This window comes from Arvicola amphibius, chromosome 2, assembly GCF_903992535.2.
Source record: "Arvicola amphibius chromosome 2, mArvAmp1.2, whole genome shotgun sequence".
Classification (NCBI taxonomy): Eukaryota; Metazoa; Chordata; class Mammalia; order Rodentia; family Cricetidae; genus Arvicola; species Arvicola amphibius.
Window position 1 is genome coordinate 63779013 of NC_052048.2, and position 17357 is coordinate 63796369.

Genomic DNA, 17357 nt, shown 5'->3' on the forward strand with positions numbered 1-17357 from the left:
AGTTGCAGTGAGGCAGTGACCAAAATTATTTGGGGAAAAGGTGAACGTTAGGAAAACAGGACAGCAGGCACTGCCCCATCCTCCAGAGATCTCTCTTCCCATATCAGCAGGGGAGACTGGCATCTTAGACAGCAGAAGCAGGGGCAGAGAGCCTTTATCCAGGGTCACCAGAGAGCCACCTGTGAAACCAGGTGAAACCAGGCACAGGGGCACATGCCTGTAATCCTAGTCCTTGGGAGGCTGAAGCAGGACTGCCATGATTCTGCTACGATTCACGCTTTGGAGGTCAGCCTGGACTACAGATTGGGGGCGGTGGTGGTATGGTGGAGCACACCTTCAAGCCCAGCCCTCACAAGGCAGAAGCAGATGAAGGGATCTCTGTGAGTTCAAGGCCAGCCTGATCTACATAGCCTGTTCTAGGATAGCTAGAGTTACACAATAAGACCTGAAATAAAAGGAGAAGCGGGGAGAAGGAGGGGGCACTAGAGAGTGGCAGAGAGGTGGCAACTCTCTTACGGTCCTTTCCCGAAAGCACCAGGATGGAGGAAGTGCCCTTTCCGCCTCCCAGCCCCTACTCTCCGCCCTGGTGGGATGCAACCTGCAGCTACTGCGGCACTTTAGAGGCTTGGCCTCACTCTAGGAAGATTAAATCTGGCCTTCGCCCCGCCTCCTCCCACCCGCTAAGTTTAAGAGCCCTTTGCAAACAACCGATCCCTGGGATCGTGATTCACCAGTCTCCTGTCCCTTTAGTAGGGTGGTCTCTCTTTCTTATTGAGCTCTTTGCACAGCCCGGGAGATCCTCTCGCTCTTCTCCAGTGTAGGTCCTCTCAGGGGTCTCGCCATGTCCGGCCCAGAGCCTCAGCAGCTTGCTCTCTCAGGCGCTCAGGTCCAGTCAGGGCACTTGGGCCCCTGTCCCTTGGCTGTGTCCCCAGTGGTCCGGCGCCGCCTAGCTCAGGAACGCCTGGAGTCCTCCTTTTCTGTTGAAGCCATCCTGGCCAGACCCGAGACCCATAAGAGAATGGTCACCGCACCGCGGCTCTCTACCTGCACCAGTCTGGACCTCTGCTCGGTGTCACAGTACCCGGTCCTGCCTTGGGTGTGCTCTGCAGCGACTTGGCTGCCTGCCTACCTGAGCTTGGGCGTCCACGCGCTTTGCTCCATGCCCTGCGTACCCGGACTCAATGTGGCTCACCTCTTCTGCCAGCAGGGCCTCAGCCTCACAGGTACCGGGATGCAGATGGCATTAAAGGGGAATCCTAGAGTTAGCCAGGGGCGATGGTGTATGCCTGTAATCACAGCTGCTGTGATTTCACAGCTGTAACAACCATGTCATGTCACGTCCAGAAGACAGCTTTTCACACATATTTTTCCTATTCTGCTGGCTCTTTAACACCTCTGGGTTATTGTTTATATATATTCATATGTACGCAGGTGAGTGCACATGGGTGTGGATGTCGGAGGTCACTCAGGTGTCCTCAATACCTTTACGCCTTAGCTTTTTTTATTTATTTTTTTATTTTTTTTACGCCTTAGCTTTTTTTTTTAGCTTTTTATTGTTTTAATTGAGCTATATATTTTTCTCCGCCCTCCTCCCTTCTTCTCCCCTCCCCTTCTACCCTCTTCCATGGTCCCCATGCTCCCAATTTATTCAGGAGATCTTGTCTTTTTCTATGTCTCATATAGTTTAGATCCATGTATGCCTCTTTTAGGGCCCTCATTGTTGTCTAGGGTCTCTGGGATTGTAAAATGTAGGCTGGGCCGGGCGGTGGTGGCGCACGCCTTTAATCCCAGCACTCGGGAGGCAGAGGCAGGCGGATCTCTGTGAGTTCGAGACCAGCCTGGTCTACAAGAGCTAGTTCCAGGACAGGCTCCAAAGCTACAGAGAAACCCTGTCTCGAAAAAACCAAAAAAAAAAAAAAAAAAAAAAAAAAAAATGTAGGCTGACTTTTTGTTGCTTTATGTCTAAAAGCCACTTATGAGTAAGTACATTTGATATTTGTCTTTCTGGGTCTGGGTTACCTCACTCAATATGATGTTTTCTAGATCCATCCATTTGCCCGCAAATTTCAAGATGTCATTGTTTTTTTTTCTGTTGTGTAGTACTTCTTTTTGTAAATGTACCACATTTTCCTTATCCATTCTTCGGTCAAGGGGCACTTATCCACATTATTGTTTAATGATGTTTTTACTTTTACTTATGTGTATATGTGAATGTGCACTTGAGGTGACCAGAAGGAAACATCAGATTCCCTGGAGCCAGTAAGAAGTACAAGTGGTTGTAAGCCATTGGGCATGGGTGCTGGGAACCACACCTGAGGCCTCTGGAAGAGCAGCAATTGCTTGTAATTGCCAAGCCATCTGTCTCTCTATTCCTATTCCATCTTAATTTTGAGACAGGACCTCTCACTTAATCTGAGGTTCTCCAATTGGCTGGACTGGCTGGGTAAAAAGCTACCCAAGCACTCTCCTGGTCTCCATAAGCTCAACCCTGCAATTTTTTTCCCTTGTGCTGGGGAACGGAACACAGGTCCTCAGTCTTGTGCCATTCTGATTTACTGACTGAGGCATCTGCCCAGCTCTTTGGGGGTTATTTCTATATAGCATCTTCCACTTCCCTATGTTACCTGGCCGAGGGGAGAGATTTGGAGCCTGTAAGTTTTTTCTCTCCTCCATGATGTGTGTGTGTGTGTGTGTGTGTGTGTGTGTGTGTGTGTGTGTGTGTGTGTGCGTGCGTGCGTTGGTGGGGTCAGGGGAGTAGGCATGTGGCTGCTGGCTGACTTCCTCTGCTGTTGGTTGTTCTCTAGGCTCAGAGCTCCCTTACTGTCCAGGCCTCTGGAGCCCTCTGGACTGGGCACCTTCCGTGGACCTTCAGGACACACAGAGACACCAAAAGAGGGTTCGCACGATGTTTAACCTTCAGCAGCTGGAGGAGTTGGAGAAAGTGTTTGAGAAGCAGCACAACTTGGTGGGGAAGAAAAGAGCCCAGCTGGCTGCCAGGCTGCACTTGACAGAGAACCAGGTGAGAACAGGAATTGAGGCTCAGGCTGTGTGGGGACCATCACCATCTTCTTATAGGCTCTTAGTAAGGGTTGGGAAGAAGCCATGACTTCTTTGTCTGGACTAGGATGCTGGGGAGAGAGGCCTAATTGTTTGCACATTTCGTATGTCATGTAATATTCCAAATATGGAGTCACATTATAAACATATTACTCTAGTACTAGCTCCTTTTTATTTTTTGCATGTGTTCTGCATATGTGTGTGCATGTTGTTGTGTGTGCAGGCACACACGTGCCAGTGTGTGTGCATGTGGAGGAGGAGGCCCAAGGTTGATGTCAGGACTCATTCTCAGTTGCTCTTCCACTTTGTTCGCTGGGTCAGAATCTCTCAGTCGAACCCAGAGCTGGGATTTTATGGCTGGTCTCTTTGGACCTGCTTGCTCTGTGGATCCTGCCTCTCCTTGCTGAGGCTGGAGTTACAGGTGAGTTTCTGGAGATCTGAACTCTGCTTTTCAGGCTTTCTTAGCAAGCCTGAGACTTGAGCCATCTGGGCCATTTCCCCAGACTCCTCTGGTACCTTCTGATTGTTTCCATGCTAAAGAAAGGGCTGCCAGTAAAACCAAGTAGGTATTCAAGAGGCTCAATATTTAAGTAGTGACTGTTCCCTTGCCCCAAACTCTGTGGTTACTGTATCACTGCACCATGCCATTTGTAGGCAGACTCTTCAGGAGTTTGCTAAGCTAACTCTCATCCTGTCTTCACTTCCATTCACTCTTGTTTTTCCGTGTGTGTGTGTGTGTGTGTGTGTGTGTTGAAACAAGTTCTTATGTATCTCAGGCTTGTCTTGAACTAGCTAGCCAAAGATAATCTTGAACTTCTAACCTCCTGCCTCACCTCCCAAGCACTAAGGTGACACACGTTTACCATGGTGCTGAGTGTCAAATCCAGAGATTTATGTGTGTTAGACCTGTGTTCTGCCAACTGATCAAATTCCGGCTCTCTGTTTTCTCTTGAATTCATCCCAGCATGTTTCATCAAAACATCCAAATTGTCAAAGCCAGCCAGCACGCTTCTCCCCTCAGCTGACTCCTGAGCTGCACAGCTCTCTGTATGGTTAACTACACCTCCCCAGCTTAGACACATTCCCCTCTTGACCTGCCTCCAACTTCCCCAGTCATCCTTGTCTCCCCTCTAGGCTACTCTTCCTTTGAGACTTCACGCCATCTAGTCTCATCTATAGCATGGTTTAAAATACCATCTCTAGGCTGATGGCCCAAGTTTATATTCCTGGTCCAACCTTCTCTGTTAGGAATTGAACCTCATCCTACGCAAGTTCTCTATAGTAGTGATATTTTGTTTATATTTTAATAAATAAAGCTTGCCTGAAGATCAGAGAGTAAAACAGCCCTACTGGTCAGCCTTACAGACCAGGCAGTGGTGATACACACTTTTAATCCCAGTAGCCACACTAGTTTGCCATAGAAACCAGGCAGTAATAGTGCACACCTTTAATCCGAACAGTAGAGAGGAATATAAAACGGGAGGAGACAGCTCTCAGACACAGTCTCATTCTGAGACTCCTGGAGGCAAGATTACCATTACAGACTGAGGTAGAGGTAAGAGCCAATGGCAAGCCGTTTGCTTTTCTGACCTTCAGGTTGAACCCCAAAATCTGATTCTAGGTTTTGATTAGTCATGCTACAGTCTACCACAAAACTATATCCTCAGTCCCTAACCACTTTCTTAAAATCTCCACTTAGATGTCTCTGGGGAGGCAAACTTTACAAAACTTCAATTCTTTTTTTTTCCCCCCAAGACAGGGTTTCTCTATGTGTCCTGGAACTAGCTCTGTAGACCAGGCTGACTTTGAACTCACAGGAATCCGCCTAGCTCCGCCTCCCAAATGCTGGGATTAAAGGTGTGTACCACCACCTGTCTACAAAACCTCAATTCTTAATTGTTTTTCTTCCCTAAATCTCTTTCCTCATCCCTGGTCAGACCACCCAGCCGGTTACTTGAAAATGAAGTCATCCTCGATTGCTCTTCCTCCTCCGACTTCTAACCCTCAGCAAGTCCTGTCCCCTCGACCTCTGACCTGCTAATGGAATTGCTTCACTTTCCCATTGTCCCCGCTTTATATCCCAACATATCCCAGCTCCCCCTGGGTATTGCTATGACCTCCTGGCTGTCTTCTTGCCTTTGCCTCCATTAAGCCCCCACAGATCAGTCAGATGTGCAGTTCACTTCAGGACAATGTCACATCCCATTTGCAAGCCTCAAAAGGGACTTTCCCTCCTTGTGCCTTCAAGATCCTGGTTGTCCTGGCTCTTCTGACTCTCTCTCACTTCCCTGCCTTTTCTTCCTTGCAGCTGTGCTCGCCTTTCTAGCCCTCACCTTGAGTTTGAGGTCAACTGAGAGCCATTCCATCAGCTGTCTTCCTGTTCTACCTAGTCTACTTCTCTCTGTCCCAACCGGGATGGCCCTTATCCTCAAAGAGATCACCCAACCCAAGCCTCTGTTTGTGCCTCCACTTGTACCTTCTAAATATTACTTATTTCTGTTGGGGCTTCTTCTACTAGATGGTGAACTCCAGAACACAGGGACTGGCCTCTCTTACTTGCCACTGACACTGTCACCTAGCACAGCACAGTACACACTTGTGAGTAGTCACAAGTACTCACAAGGAGCTAGAGCATAGCTCAGCTGGTAGAGTGCTCATCTCAAATGCATAAAGCACTGGGTTCAATTTCCGGCACCACATAAAACGGGCATGGTGGCATATACCCATAATCCTAGCACTTGGGGGGTGGAGGGGGGGCCAGGAGTTCAAGATCATTCTGAGCTACATAGTGAGTCTGATGCTAGCCTGGGCAATATGAGCTATCATCTCAAAAGAACAAAGGTACATGCTGGGATGAATGGGTGGTGACAGAAATGGCATTTTGGAGGAGATGCTTAGTTCATCAGAAAAAACAAATTTTTTTTTTTTTTTTCTCATGGTTTATTTTTTTTTATATTTAAAAATTTCCATCTCCTTCCCTCCTCCTCCCCCCTCCCTCCCCTCATTCTCCCCTTTCTCTCCCCTCCTTCTCCCCCTTCCCTCCCCTCCCCTCCACCCATACCTCCCCTCCCTCCCTCTCAAGGCCAAGGAGCCATCAGGGTTCCCCACTCTATGCTAAGACCAAGGTCCTCCCAACTCCCCCCAGGTCCAGGAAGGTGATCGACCAAGCTGAGAAGGCTCCCACAGAGCCCGTCCATGAAGAAGAATCAGAGCCCAGAGCCATTGTCCTTTGCTTCTCAGTCAGCCCCCGCTGTTGGCCACACTCAGAGAGACGGGTTTGGTCGCATGATCCATCAGTCCCATTCCAACTGGAGTTGGTGCTCTCCCATTAGTTCTGTCCCACCGTCTCCATGAGTGAACGCACCCCTCTCGTTCCTGACTTTCTCCCTCATGTTCTCGCTCCTTCTGCTCCTCATCGGGACCTTGGGAGCTCAGTCCAGTGCTCCAATGTGGGGCTCAGTCACCTTCCCCATCTGTCGCCAGCTGGAGGTTCCCTCACGGTCCTGACTTTCTTTCTCATGTTCTCTCTCCTTCTGCTCCTCATCAGGACCTTGGGAGCTCAGTCCGGTGCTCCAAGGTGGGGCTCTGTCATTTTCTTCATCTATCGTCAGGTGGAGGTTCTATGGTGATATGCAAGAAATTCATCAGTATGGCTATAGGAACTGGCCTTTTCAGGCTCCCTCTCCTCAGCTGCCCAAGGAACTAACTGGGGGCGTCTCCCTGGAAACCTGGGAACCCCTCTAGGGTCAAGTCTCTTGACAACCCTCAGGTAGCTCCTTAAATTCAGATATATGCTTCACTGCTCTCATATCCACCCTTCCTATATCCCAAGCACCCCATTCCTCCGAGCTCCCCCCGCTCTCCCCTTCACACTTTTCTCTCCCCATCTTCCCTTGGCCCAGTCTTGCCCAACCCTCAAGTTCCCAATTTTGCCTGGCGATCGTGTCTACTTCCAATATCCAGGAGGATTACTATATCTTTTTTGGGAGTTCACCTTCTTATTATCTTCTCAAGGATCCCAAACTTATAGGCTCGATGTCCTATAATCATGGCTAGAAACCGAATATGAGTGAGTACATCCCATGTTCATCTTTATGGGTCTGGGTTACCTCACTCAGAATAGTGTTTTCTATTTCCATCCATTTGCCTGCAAAATTCAAGATGTCATTGTTTTTTACCGCTGAGTAGTATTCTAGCATGTATATATTCCACAGTTTCTTCATCCATTCTTCCACTGAAGGGCATCTAGGCTGTCTCCAGGATCTGGCTATTACAAATAATGCTGCTATGAACATAGATGAGCATATGCTTTTGTTGTATGATTGGGCATCTCTTGGGTAGATTCCCAATAGTGGAATTGCTGGGTCCTGGGGTAGGTTGATCCCGAATTTCCTGAGAAACCGCCACACTGCTTTCCAAAGTGGTTGCACAAGTTTGCATTCCCACCAGCAATGGATGAGTGTGCCCCTTACCCCACAACCTCTCCAGCAAAGGTTATTATTGGTGTTTTGGATTTTAGCCAATCTGACAGGTGTGAGATGATATCTCAAAGTTGTTTTGATTTGCATTTCCCTGATAGCTAGGGAGGTTGAGCATGACCTTAAGTGTCTTTTGGCCATTCGAACTTCTTCTGTTGAGAATTCTCTGTTCAGTTCATCGCCCCATTTTTTAATTGGGTTAATTGGCATTTTACCGTCTAGTCTCTTGAGTTCCTTATATATTTTAGAGATCAGACCTTTGTCAGTTGCAGGGTTGGTGAAGATCTTTTCCCAGTCCGTAGGCTGCCTTTGTGTCTTAGTGACAATGTCCTTTGCTTTACAGAAGCTGCTCAACTTCAGGAGGTCCCATTTATTCAATGTTGCCCTTAAAGTCTGTGCAGCTGGGGTTATGCATAGGAAACGGTTCCCTGTGCCCATTTGTTGTAGAGTACTTCCCACTTTCTCCTCTATCAATCTCAATGTGTTCAAATTAATATTGAGGTCTTTAATCCATTTGGACTTGAGTTTTGTGCATGGTGATAGATATGGATCTACTTTCCTTCTTCTACAGGTTGACATCCAGTTATGCCAGCACCATTTGTTGAAGATGCCCTCTTTTTTCCATTGTGTACTTTTGGCTCCTTTATCAAAAATCAGGTGTTCATAGGTTTGTGGTTTAAGATCCGGGTCTTCTATACGATTCCATTGGTCAACTTCTCTGTTCTTATGCCAATACCAAGCCGTTTTCAATACTGTAGCTCTGTAATAGAGTTTGAAGTCAGGGATGGTAATGCCTCCAGAAGTACCTTTATTGTATAAGATTTTTTTGGCTATCCTGGGTTTCTTGTTTTTCCATATAAAGTTGATTATTGTCTTCTCAATCTCTGTGAAGAATTTTAATGGGACCTTGATTGGGATTGCATTGAATCTATAGATTGCTTTTGGTAGAATTGCCATTTTTACTATGTTGATCCTCCCAATCCACGAGCAGGGGAGATCCTTCCATTTTCTGGTATCCTCTTCAATTTCTTTCTTCAAAGACTTAAAGTTCTTGTCATATAAATCCTTCACTTCCTTGGTTAGCGATACTCCCAGATATCTTATGCTATTTGTGGCTATTGTGAAAGGTGATACTTCTCTGATTTCCCTCTCTGCTTCCTTATCCTTTGTGTATAGGAGGGCGACTGATTTTTTGGAGTTGATCTTGTATCCTGCCACGTTACTGAAGGAGTTTATCAGCTGTAGGAGTTCTTTGGTGGAGTTTTTGGGGTCGCTTATGTATACTATCATATCATCTGCAAATAATGAAAGTTTAACTTCTTCCTTTCCAAATTGGATCCCCTTGATTCCCTTATGTTGTCTTATTGCTATTGCTAGAACTTCAAGCACTATATTGAAGAGATAAGGAGAGAGTGGACAGCCTTGTCGTGTTCCTGAATTTAGTGGGATAGCCTTGAGTTTCTCTCCGTTTAATTTGATGTTAGCTGTCGGTTTGCTGTAAATAGCTTTTATTATATTTAGGAATGACCCTTGTATCCCTAATCTCTCCAAGACCTTTATCATAAAAGGGTGCTGAATTTTGTCAAATGCTTTTTCAGCATCTAATGAGATGACCATATGGTTTTTTTCCTTCAGTTTGTTTATATGATGGATTACATTAATAGATTTTCGTATGTTGAACCAGCCCTGCATCTCTGGGATGAAGCCTACTTGATCGTAATGGATAATTTTTCTAATGTGTTCTTGGATTCGGTTTGCCAGTATTTTATTGAGAATTTTTGCGTCCATGTTCATGAGTGAGATTGGCCTGTAATTCTCTTTCTTGGTTGAGTCTTTGTGTGGTTTAGGTATCAGGGTAACTGTAGCTTCATAGAAGGAATTTGGCAGTGACTCTTGTGTTTCTATATTATGAAATACCTTAAGGAGTATAGGTATTAGGTCTTCTTGGAAGTTCTGGTAGAATTCCGCATTGAAACCATCTGGTCCTGGGCTCTTTTTGGTAGGGAGGTTTCTGATAACAGTTTCTAATTCTTCGCGACTAACAGGACGATTTAGAGCATTTACCTGGTCCTGGTTTAACTTTGGTATATGGTATTTATCTAAAAAACTGTCCATTTCTTTTACATTTTCCAATTTTGTGGCATACAGGCTTTTGTAGTAAGATCTAATGATTTTCTGAATTTCCTCTGTGTCTGTGGTTATGTCCCCCTTTTCATTTCTGATCTTGTTAATTTGCGTGTTCTCCCTCTGCCGTTTGATTAGATTGGCTAAGGGTTTGTCAATCTTGTTGATTTTCTCCAAGAACCAGCTTCTTGTTTCATTGATTCTTTGGATTGTTTTCTGTGTTTCTATTTTGTTGATTTCTGCCCTCAGTTTGATTATTTCCAGTCTTCTACTTCTCCTAGGTGAGTCTGCTTCTTTTTTTTCCAGAGCTTTCAGGTGTGCTGTTAAGTCACCAATGAGTGCTTTCTCCGTTTTCTTTAAGTGGGCACTTAGTGCTATGAACTTTCCTCTTAGCACTGCTTTCATTGTGTCCCATAGGTTTGAGTATGTTGTGTCTTTGTTTTCATTAAATTCAAGAAAGACTTTAATTTCTTTCTTTATTTCTTCCTTGACCCAGGTGTGGGTCAGTAGTTGACTGTTCAGTTTCCATGAGTTTGTGGGCCTTCTGGGGGTAGCATTGTTGTTGAATTCTAATTTTAATCCATGGTGATCCGATAAGACACAGGTGGTTACTAATATTTTTTTGTAACTGTGGAAGTTTGCTTTGTTACCAAGTATATGGTCAATTTTCGAAAAGGTTCCATGAGCCGCAGAGAAGAAGGTATATTCTTTCCTATTTGGGTGGAATGTTCTATAGATGTCTGTTAAGTCCATTTGGTTCATTACCTCCATTAAGTCTTTCAATTCTCTGTTAGGTTTCTGTCTGATTGACCTGTCCATTGGTGAGAGAGGAGTGTTGAAGTCTCCAACTATTAGTGTGTGTGGTTTGATGGCTGCCTTGAGTTCTAGAAGTGTTTCTTTTACATAAGTGGGAGCTTTTATATTAGGGGCATAGATATTCAGGATTGAGACTTCATTCTGAAGGATTTTTCCTGTTATGAGTATAAAGTGTCCCTTTCCATCTCTTCTGATTGATTTTAGTTTGAAGTCAACTTTGTTGGAAATTAGTATGGCCACACCCGCTTGTTTCTTAGGGCCATTTGCTTGATACACCTTTTCCCAACCCTTTACTCTGAGTAGGTGCCTGTCTTTGTGGTTGAGGTGTGTTTCTTGTAAACAGCAAAATGTTGGATTCTGTTTTCGTATCCAGTCTCTTAGCCTGTGCCTTTTTATAGGTGAATTGAGTCCATTGATATTAAGTGATATTAATGACCAGTGGTTGTTAACTTCAGTCATTTTTAGTAGTAGAGTTTGTGTGTTTCCCTTCTTCTAGTTGTGCTGGTGAAGGGTCGCTAGATGCCTGAGTTATTGTCGGCGTTGTTGGACTCCTTGGTTTGTGATTTTCCTTCTATTACTTTCTGCAAGGCTGGATTTGTGGCTGCGTATTGTTTAAATCTGTTTTTGTCCTGGAATATCTTGTTTTCTCCATCAATGGTGAATGCAAGCTTTGCTGGGTATAATAGTCTAGGCTTGCATCCATGTTCCCTAAGTGTCTGTAGCACATCTATCCAAGCTCTTCTGGCTTTCATGGTTTCCATTGAGAAATCAGGTGTAATTCTGATAGGTTTCCCTTTATATGTTACTTGACCTTTTTCCTTTGCAGCTCTTAATATCTGTTCTTTATTCTGTATGTTTTGTGTTTTGATTATTATATGGCGTGGGGATGCTTTCTTTTGATCCAGTCTATTTGGTGTTCTGTAGGCTTCTTGTACCTTCATAGGAACATCCTTCTTTAGGTTGGGGAAGTTTTCTTCTATAATTTTGTTGAATATGTTTTCTGGGCCTTTGAGTTGTAATTCTTCTCCTTCTTCTACCCCAATTATTCTTAGGTTTGGTCTTTTCATGGTGTCCCAGATTTCCTGAATGTTTTGTGTTAAGAATTGTTAGATTTGTTTAGTTCTTTAATCTGTGAGTTTATTTCTTCTATAGTATCTTCAGAGTCCGAGATTCTTTCTTCCATCTCTTGTATTCGGTTGGAAATACTTGTCTCTGAAGTTTCTGTTCGTTTACTCAGAGTTTCCATTTCCAGTCGTCCCTCAGATTGTGTTTTCTTCAATACCTCCATTTCATTTATCAGGTCTTGTACTGTTTCCCTTACCTGTTTGATTGCTTTTTCTTGTTTTTCTTGTTTTTCTTGGGTATCTTTGAGAGATTTATTTATTTCGTCTACCTTTTTGTTTGTCATCTCCATTTCTTTATGGCAGTTTTTTACCTCCTGTTTAAGGTCCTCTATTATTTTTATAAAGTACTGTTTAATGTCGGTTTCTTCTATATCTTCTGGGGTAGGGTGTTCAATTCTTGTTGTTTCGGGATGTCTGGCTTGTGGTGATGTCATGTTGCCTTTCATGTTGTTGGAGGAGCTCCTGCATTGGCGCCTGCCCATCTCTTCCCCAAAGAATGATGGATCCTTCTGCAGACTGTGAGGTCCCCTTGCAGGCCAAGCAGCTCTCAGACAAAGGCCTACCTTGCTCTGGGCAGTCAAATGAAGGAGGGGACCTCCCACCGGCCTGGGAGCACTCAATTCCAGGTCCCCAGAGCCCAAACAGGCTGAGCTGTGGGATTTTGTGGCCCCAAAGACGGGAGGATGAGGAAGGGGGAGGGGGGGAGGATTCTGGGTGCAAGCTGGGAAGGGACAGGGAGAGAGAGGCGGTATCCGGGGAGAATAACCCCTGCAGGAAGAGCAGGAAGTGTGCTGGTGGCAGGGGGAGTTGTGGAGAGTCGGTGGTCCCTCACCGGGCAGCTGCCGAGGTTCGGGCACTCACTCCTCACTCACCCCAAAGAACGATGGATCCTCCTGCAGACTTTCAGGTCCCCTTGCAGGTCAAGCAGCTCTCAGACAAAGGCCTACCTTGCTCCGGGCAGTCAAATGAAGGAGGGGACCTCCCACCGGCCTGGGTGCACTCAATTCCAGGTCCCCAGAGCCCAAACAGGCTGAGCTGTGGGATTTTGTGGCCCCAAAGACGGGAGGATGAGGAAGGGGGAGGGGGGGAGGATTCTGGGTGCAAGCTGGGAAGGGACAGGGAGAGAGAGGCAGTATCCGGGGAGAATAACCCCTGCAGGAAGAGCAGGAAGTGTGCTGGTGGCAGGGGGGGTTGTGGAGAGTCGGTGGTCCCTCTCCGGGCAGCTGCCGCGGTTCGGGCACTCACTCCTCACTCACCCCAAAGAACGATGGATCCTCCTGCAGATTTTCAGGTCCCCTTGTAGGCCAAGCAGCTCTCAGACAAAGGCCTACCTTGCTCCGGGCAGTCAAATGAAGGAGGGGACCTCCCACCGGCCTGGGTGCACTCAATTCCAGGTCCCCAGAGCCCAAACAGGCTGAGCTGTGGGATTTTGTGGCCCCAAAGACGGGAGGATGAGGCAGGGGGAGGGGGGGAGGATTCTGGGTGCGAGCTGGGAAGGGACAGGAAGAGAGAGGCAGTATCCGGGGAGAATAACCCCTGCAGGAAGAGCAGGAAGTGTGCTGGTGGCAGGGGGAGTTGTGGAGAGTCGGTGGTCTCTCACCGGGCAGCTGCCGCGGTTCGGGCACTCACTCCTCACTCACCCCAAAGAACGATGGATCCTCCTGCAGACTTTCAGGTCCCCTTGCAGGCCAAGCAGCTCTCAGACAAAGGCCTACCTTGCTCCGGGCAGTCAAATGAAGGAGGGGACCTCCCACCGGCCTGGGTGCACTCAATTCCAGGTCCCCAGAGCCCAAACAGGCTGAGCTGTGGGATTTTGTGGCCCCAAAGACGGGAGGATGAGGAAGGGGGGGGGGGGGGAGGATTCTGGGTGCAAGCTGGGAAGGGACAGGGAGAGAGAGGCAGTATCCGGGGAGAATAACCCCTGCAGGAAGAGCAGGAAGTGTGCTGGTGGCAGGGGGGGTTGTGGAGAGTCGGTGGTCCCTCTCCGGGCAGCTGCCGCGGTTCGGGCACTCACTCCTCACTCACCCCAAAGAACGATGGATCCTCCTGCCGAAAAAACAAATTTTATCCAGACGGCAAGAATTAGGCATTTTTGGAAGTGAGTGGAGGGTAAAAGGGACCTGCTGACCAAATTCTCATGCCTTTCCACTGCCCCCAATTGCAGGTGAGGATCTGGTTCCAAAATCGCAGGGTGAAGTATCAGAAGCAGCAGAAACTGAAATCACCTTCCTCCTCTGCCATGGAAGAGCCTTCCAGCAGCTCAGATGGCAGCATCCAGAGTGAAGATGCCGAGTCAGGAGCTGGCAGTTAAGGATTGAGCCAGAGGCATGCTACATGTGCTAGTTTCTTCGGGGGACACCTATTGGACCTCCCAATCCCACATCTCAACAAAGAGTTTCCTTAAGGTTCAAGGACACCAAATGTCAATCAAACAATGGACAATCAAGCAGGAGCTCCCTGGGAACAGACTACTGGAATGATCTATGTCCTTGGCGAGGATAGCAGGTTTATTGAGGACTTACACATCTCTCCGGGGTGAGATGAGATCTGTAATGCAGTCACAGAGTGCAAGCCCAGAGGTCAGGGTGGAAGTGGTGAGGTTTACAGGACCTCTCACCTAGGGAACGGAAGCACCTGCCCAGCTCTGCCCTGAGGACGGACTCATCAACTCTTTCCTGGCCTTGCTGTGGAGAAGGGACCCTTTTTTTTTCCCAGCATTCCTTCCATGTATGCCTGCAGGCCAGAAGAGGGTACCAGACCTCATTACAGATGGTTGTGAGCCACCATGTGGTTGCTGGGAATTGAACTCAGAACCTTTGGAAGAGCAGGCAATGCTCTGAACCTCTGAGCCATCTCTCCAACCCCCGAGAAGGGACCCTTTGAATGAGCATCTGGGTGTGAAAGACTTCCTGGAGTCTGGAGGGAAGCATATTGCTTAGTACACTTGGCACAAAGTTTCCACATTTCAACCCTTCTCCTCTTCATCTTTTCCACCCCTGTCAGTTGTTGACAGAGGTTTCTGTCCTGCCCGATCCCATTCAGCCCCAAAGAAACACACAGAGGTCTACATTAATTATAAACTGGTTGGCCTATTAGCTCAGGCTTCTTATTAACTCTTACATCTTAAATTAGCTCATAATACTTGTCTGTTTAGCCACATGGCTTGGTACCTTTTATCAATGAGGCATTCTCATCTTTCTAACCTCTGTGTCTGGGTGACGACTACAGACTGAGCCTTTCCTCTTTCCAGAATTCTCCTGTTCTGGTTGCCCAACCTATACTTCCTGCCTGGCTACTGACCAATCAGCATTTTATTAAACCAATACAACTGACAAATCTTTACAGGATACAAGACCATAGTCCCACTGCACTCTGTATCTGAGGATGACTGTGCATTCCTGGCCCTCCTGCCTCTACTTCTCACATGCTGGAATGTGGGATGACACCTTTTTTAATTTTTTAAAAATTTTTAAAGGTTTTTCAAGACAGGGTTTCTCTGTAGCTTTGAAACCTGTCCTGGAACTAGCTCTTGTAGACCAGGCTGGCCTCAAACTCATAGAGATTCATCTGCCTCTTCCTCCCGAGTGCTGGGATTAACGGCATGCACCACCACTGCCCGGCGACCACTTTTATATATAGATAGATTTTTATTATGTTGCACAGACTGACCTCACACTTGTGGAATTTCTCCTGCCTCTGCCTCTTTAGTGCTAAGATAACAGATGAAAGTCTCCATGTTTTGCCCAACATTTTCTTGTTTTGTCTGTTACCAGTTTCAGTATAAGCGCACATGTATTGTAATTGTTTCCTTTGGAGAAACACACTACTTTGTCCACCATATTTTTCTCTGAAGCGCCTACCTTTTCCTCCTAAATTTATGTTAACCTCATTTTGTCATGGCTTCTTTTCATCCAGCACGGATAATGCCATTCCTCCCCGAATGACCCTCTCACTCTGTTTGATTTCTTGCCAGGAAACCTGCTGAGAGCCTTTTCCCATGAAGTCAGCTTCCAATATTAATAACTCATTTCTGTAGTGCAGACTGTCCAGCCACAGCTCCTGGGCTGAGGTGAGGTGATGGGGAGAAAGAAGGCCTGAACTTCCTTTACTAGGTTGTTCTCAGGGCCCAAGTTTCTGGGGAAAGAGGAAGGAAGGAAGGAGGGTGGTGGAAACTGAGCTTCGAAAGTAACCAGCACACAAGACAGTGGGCTTTAGCCAGAAGTGGTGGTGTATGCTTTTAATCCCAGCATTCGGGAGGCAGAGGCAGGTGGATCTCGAGGCTAACCTGGGCTACAGAGTGAGTTCCAGGACAACCAGGACTGTTACACGCAGAAACCTTGTCTCGAAAAACCATTTAAAAAAAAACAAAAAACAAACAAAAAAACCCAAAACCAAAAGAGAACAGTGGACTTGCAGGCATTAAATGGCAGGCTAGAGGGAATGAGAGTCTTGTGACTCAAGAAACCATCCTTTGCAGCTGAGCAGGGTGGTGCAAACCTAGGTGTTAGCACTAAGGAGGCATAGGCAGAAGGATGGTGAACTTGAAGTCAACTAGAGCTACGAGGCCAGCCTAGAGTAGTGAGATTTACTAGCATGTCAAAAACAAGGGCTGGTAGAAGGCTCAACAGTAAAGACTCTTGCTCCCACACCTGAAGATCCCTGGAACCTACGTAACGGAAGGAGAGAACAGTTTCCCCCAGTGCACACACCCACACAGAGACAGACACACTTACACCGTAACTGTAAGGAAACCAAAATTAGCCAGGTGGTGGTGGCACACGCCTTTAACCCCAGCACTCGAGAGGCAGAGGCAAGTGGATCTCTGTGGGTTTCAGGCCAGCATGGTCTACATAGAGACTTTGTCTCAAAATAAACAAAAAATAAAAACATCACTTATGAAATAATTACTAGGCTGTTATCTAATCCTCAAGTGTCACCATGAAACTATAGCCGAGCAGACAGAGTTCTGTTTTCAGGGACTACATAGTTAACTGAGGGACAAAACAGCAAAATAAGATATGGTCAGGTCTAGCAGGAGCATCCCTCTTCCAGTCTCAGGACAATTCCCATGTGCATTCATTTCTGCAGCTAGTTAAGGGTTCCTCCCACCTGACTACTGCTCCATAACCCCACTGTGCAGCCAAGAAAGTCCCTGTCAACTCAGGTACTGGTCCAACCTGGTTAAAATAAAAGTCTGACAATGGCCGGAGGACTTATAGAAAAAGGAAGTAATTTTTTTTTCTTTTTAATTTTTGTTTAAATTTATGTGTATGATTGTTTTGCCTGCTTGTGTATATGTGCACTATGTGTGTGCCTGGTGCCTAAGGGAGCTGAAAAATGGCACCAGAGCCCTCTGGAACTGCAGTTACACACAGATAGTTGTGAACCAGTATTGGGAACCAAACCTGGGTTCTCTGCTAGAGCAACAAGTGCTAACTGCCCATCATCTCTGCAGTCCCTAAGTTTTCTTTTTCAGACAGGGTTTCACGTACTCCAGGCTGGCCTTGTGTTCACTATGTAGTTGAGGACAACCTTGAAATTCCGGTCCTCTCAGTGCAGAGGTATTAGGTGTAGCCATCGTGTTGGGTTTAGGCAGTGTTGGGGCTCAAACTCTCTACCTGCATGCAAGGCAAGCACCCTAGCAACTGTAGAGCAGAAATGTTGCCAACCGAGGCAGGGGAGTTTTTAAACTGTGAGTGAGCCCCAGCAACTAAACTGCTTCTACCTTTCAGGATGAGGATCAAAGAGAAAATGAGTA

The 17357-nt window shown here is 46.5% G+C and overlaps 1 protein-coding gene across 1 annotated transcript; it reads left to right on the forward strand.

Moving 5' to 3' along the window:
- Nucleotides 1-841: 841 nt before the first annotated feature.
- Noto (notochord homeobox) lies at nucleotides 842-13910 on the forward strand. The gene is made up of 3 exons (XM_038317822.1): nucleotides 842-1223; nucleotides 2805-3019; nucleotides 13764-13910. Exons 1-3 carry the CDS (start codon nucleotides 842-844, stop codon nucleotides 13908-13910), a joined length of 744 nt encoding a protein of 247 aa, XP_038173750.1.
- Nucleotides 13911-17357: the final 3447 nt, after the last annotated feature.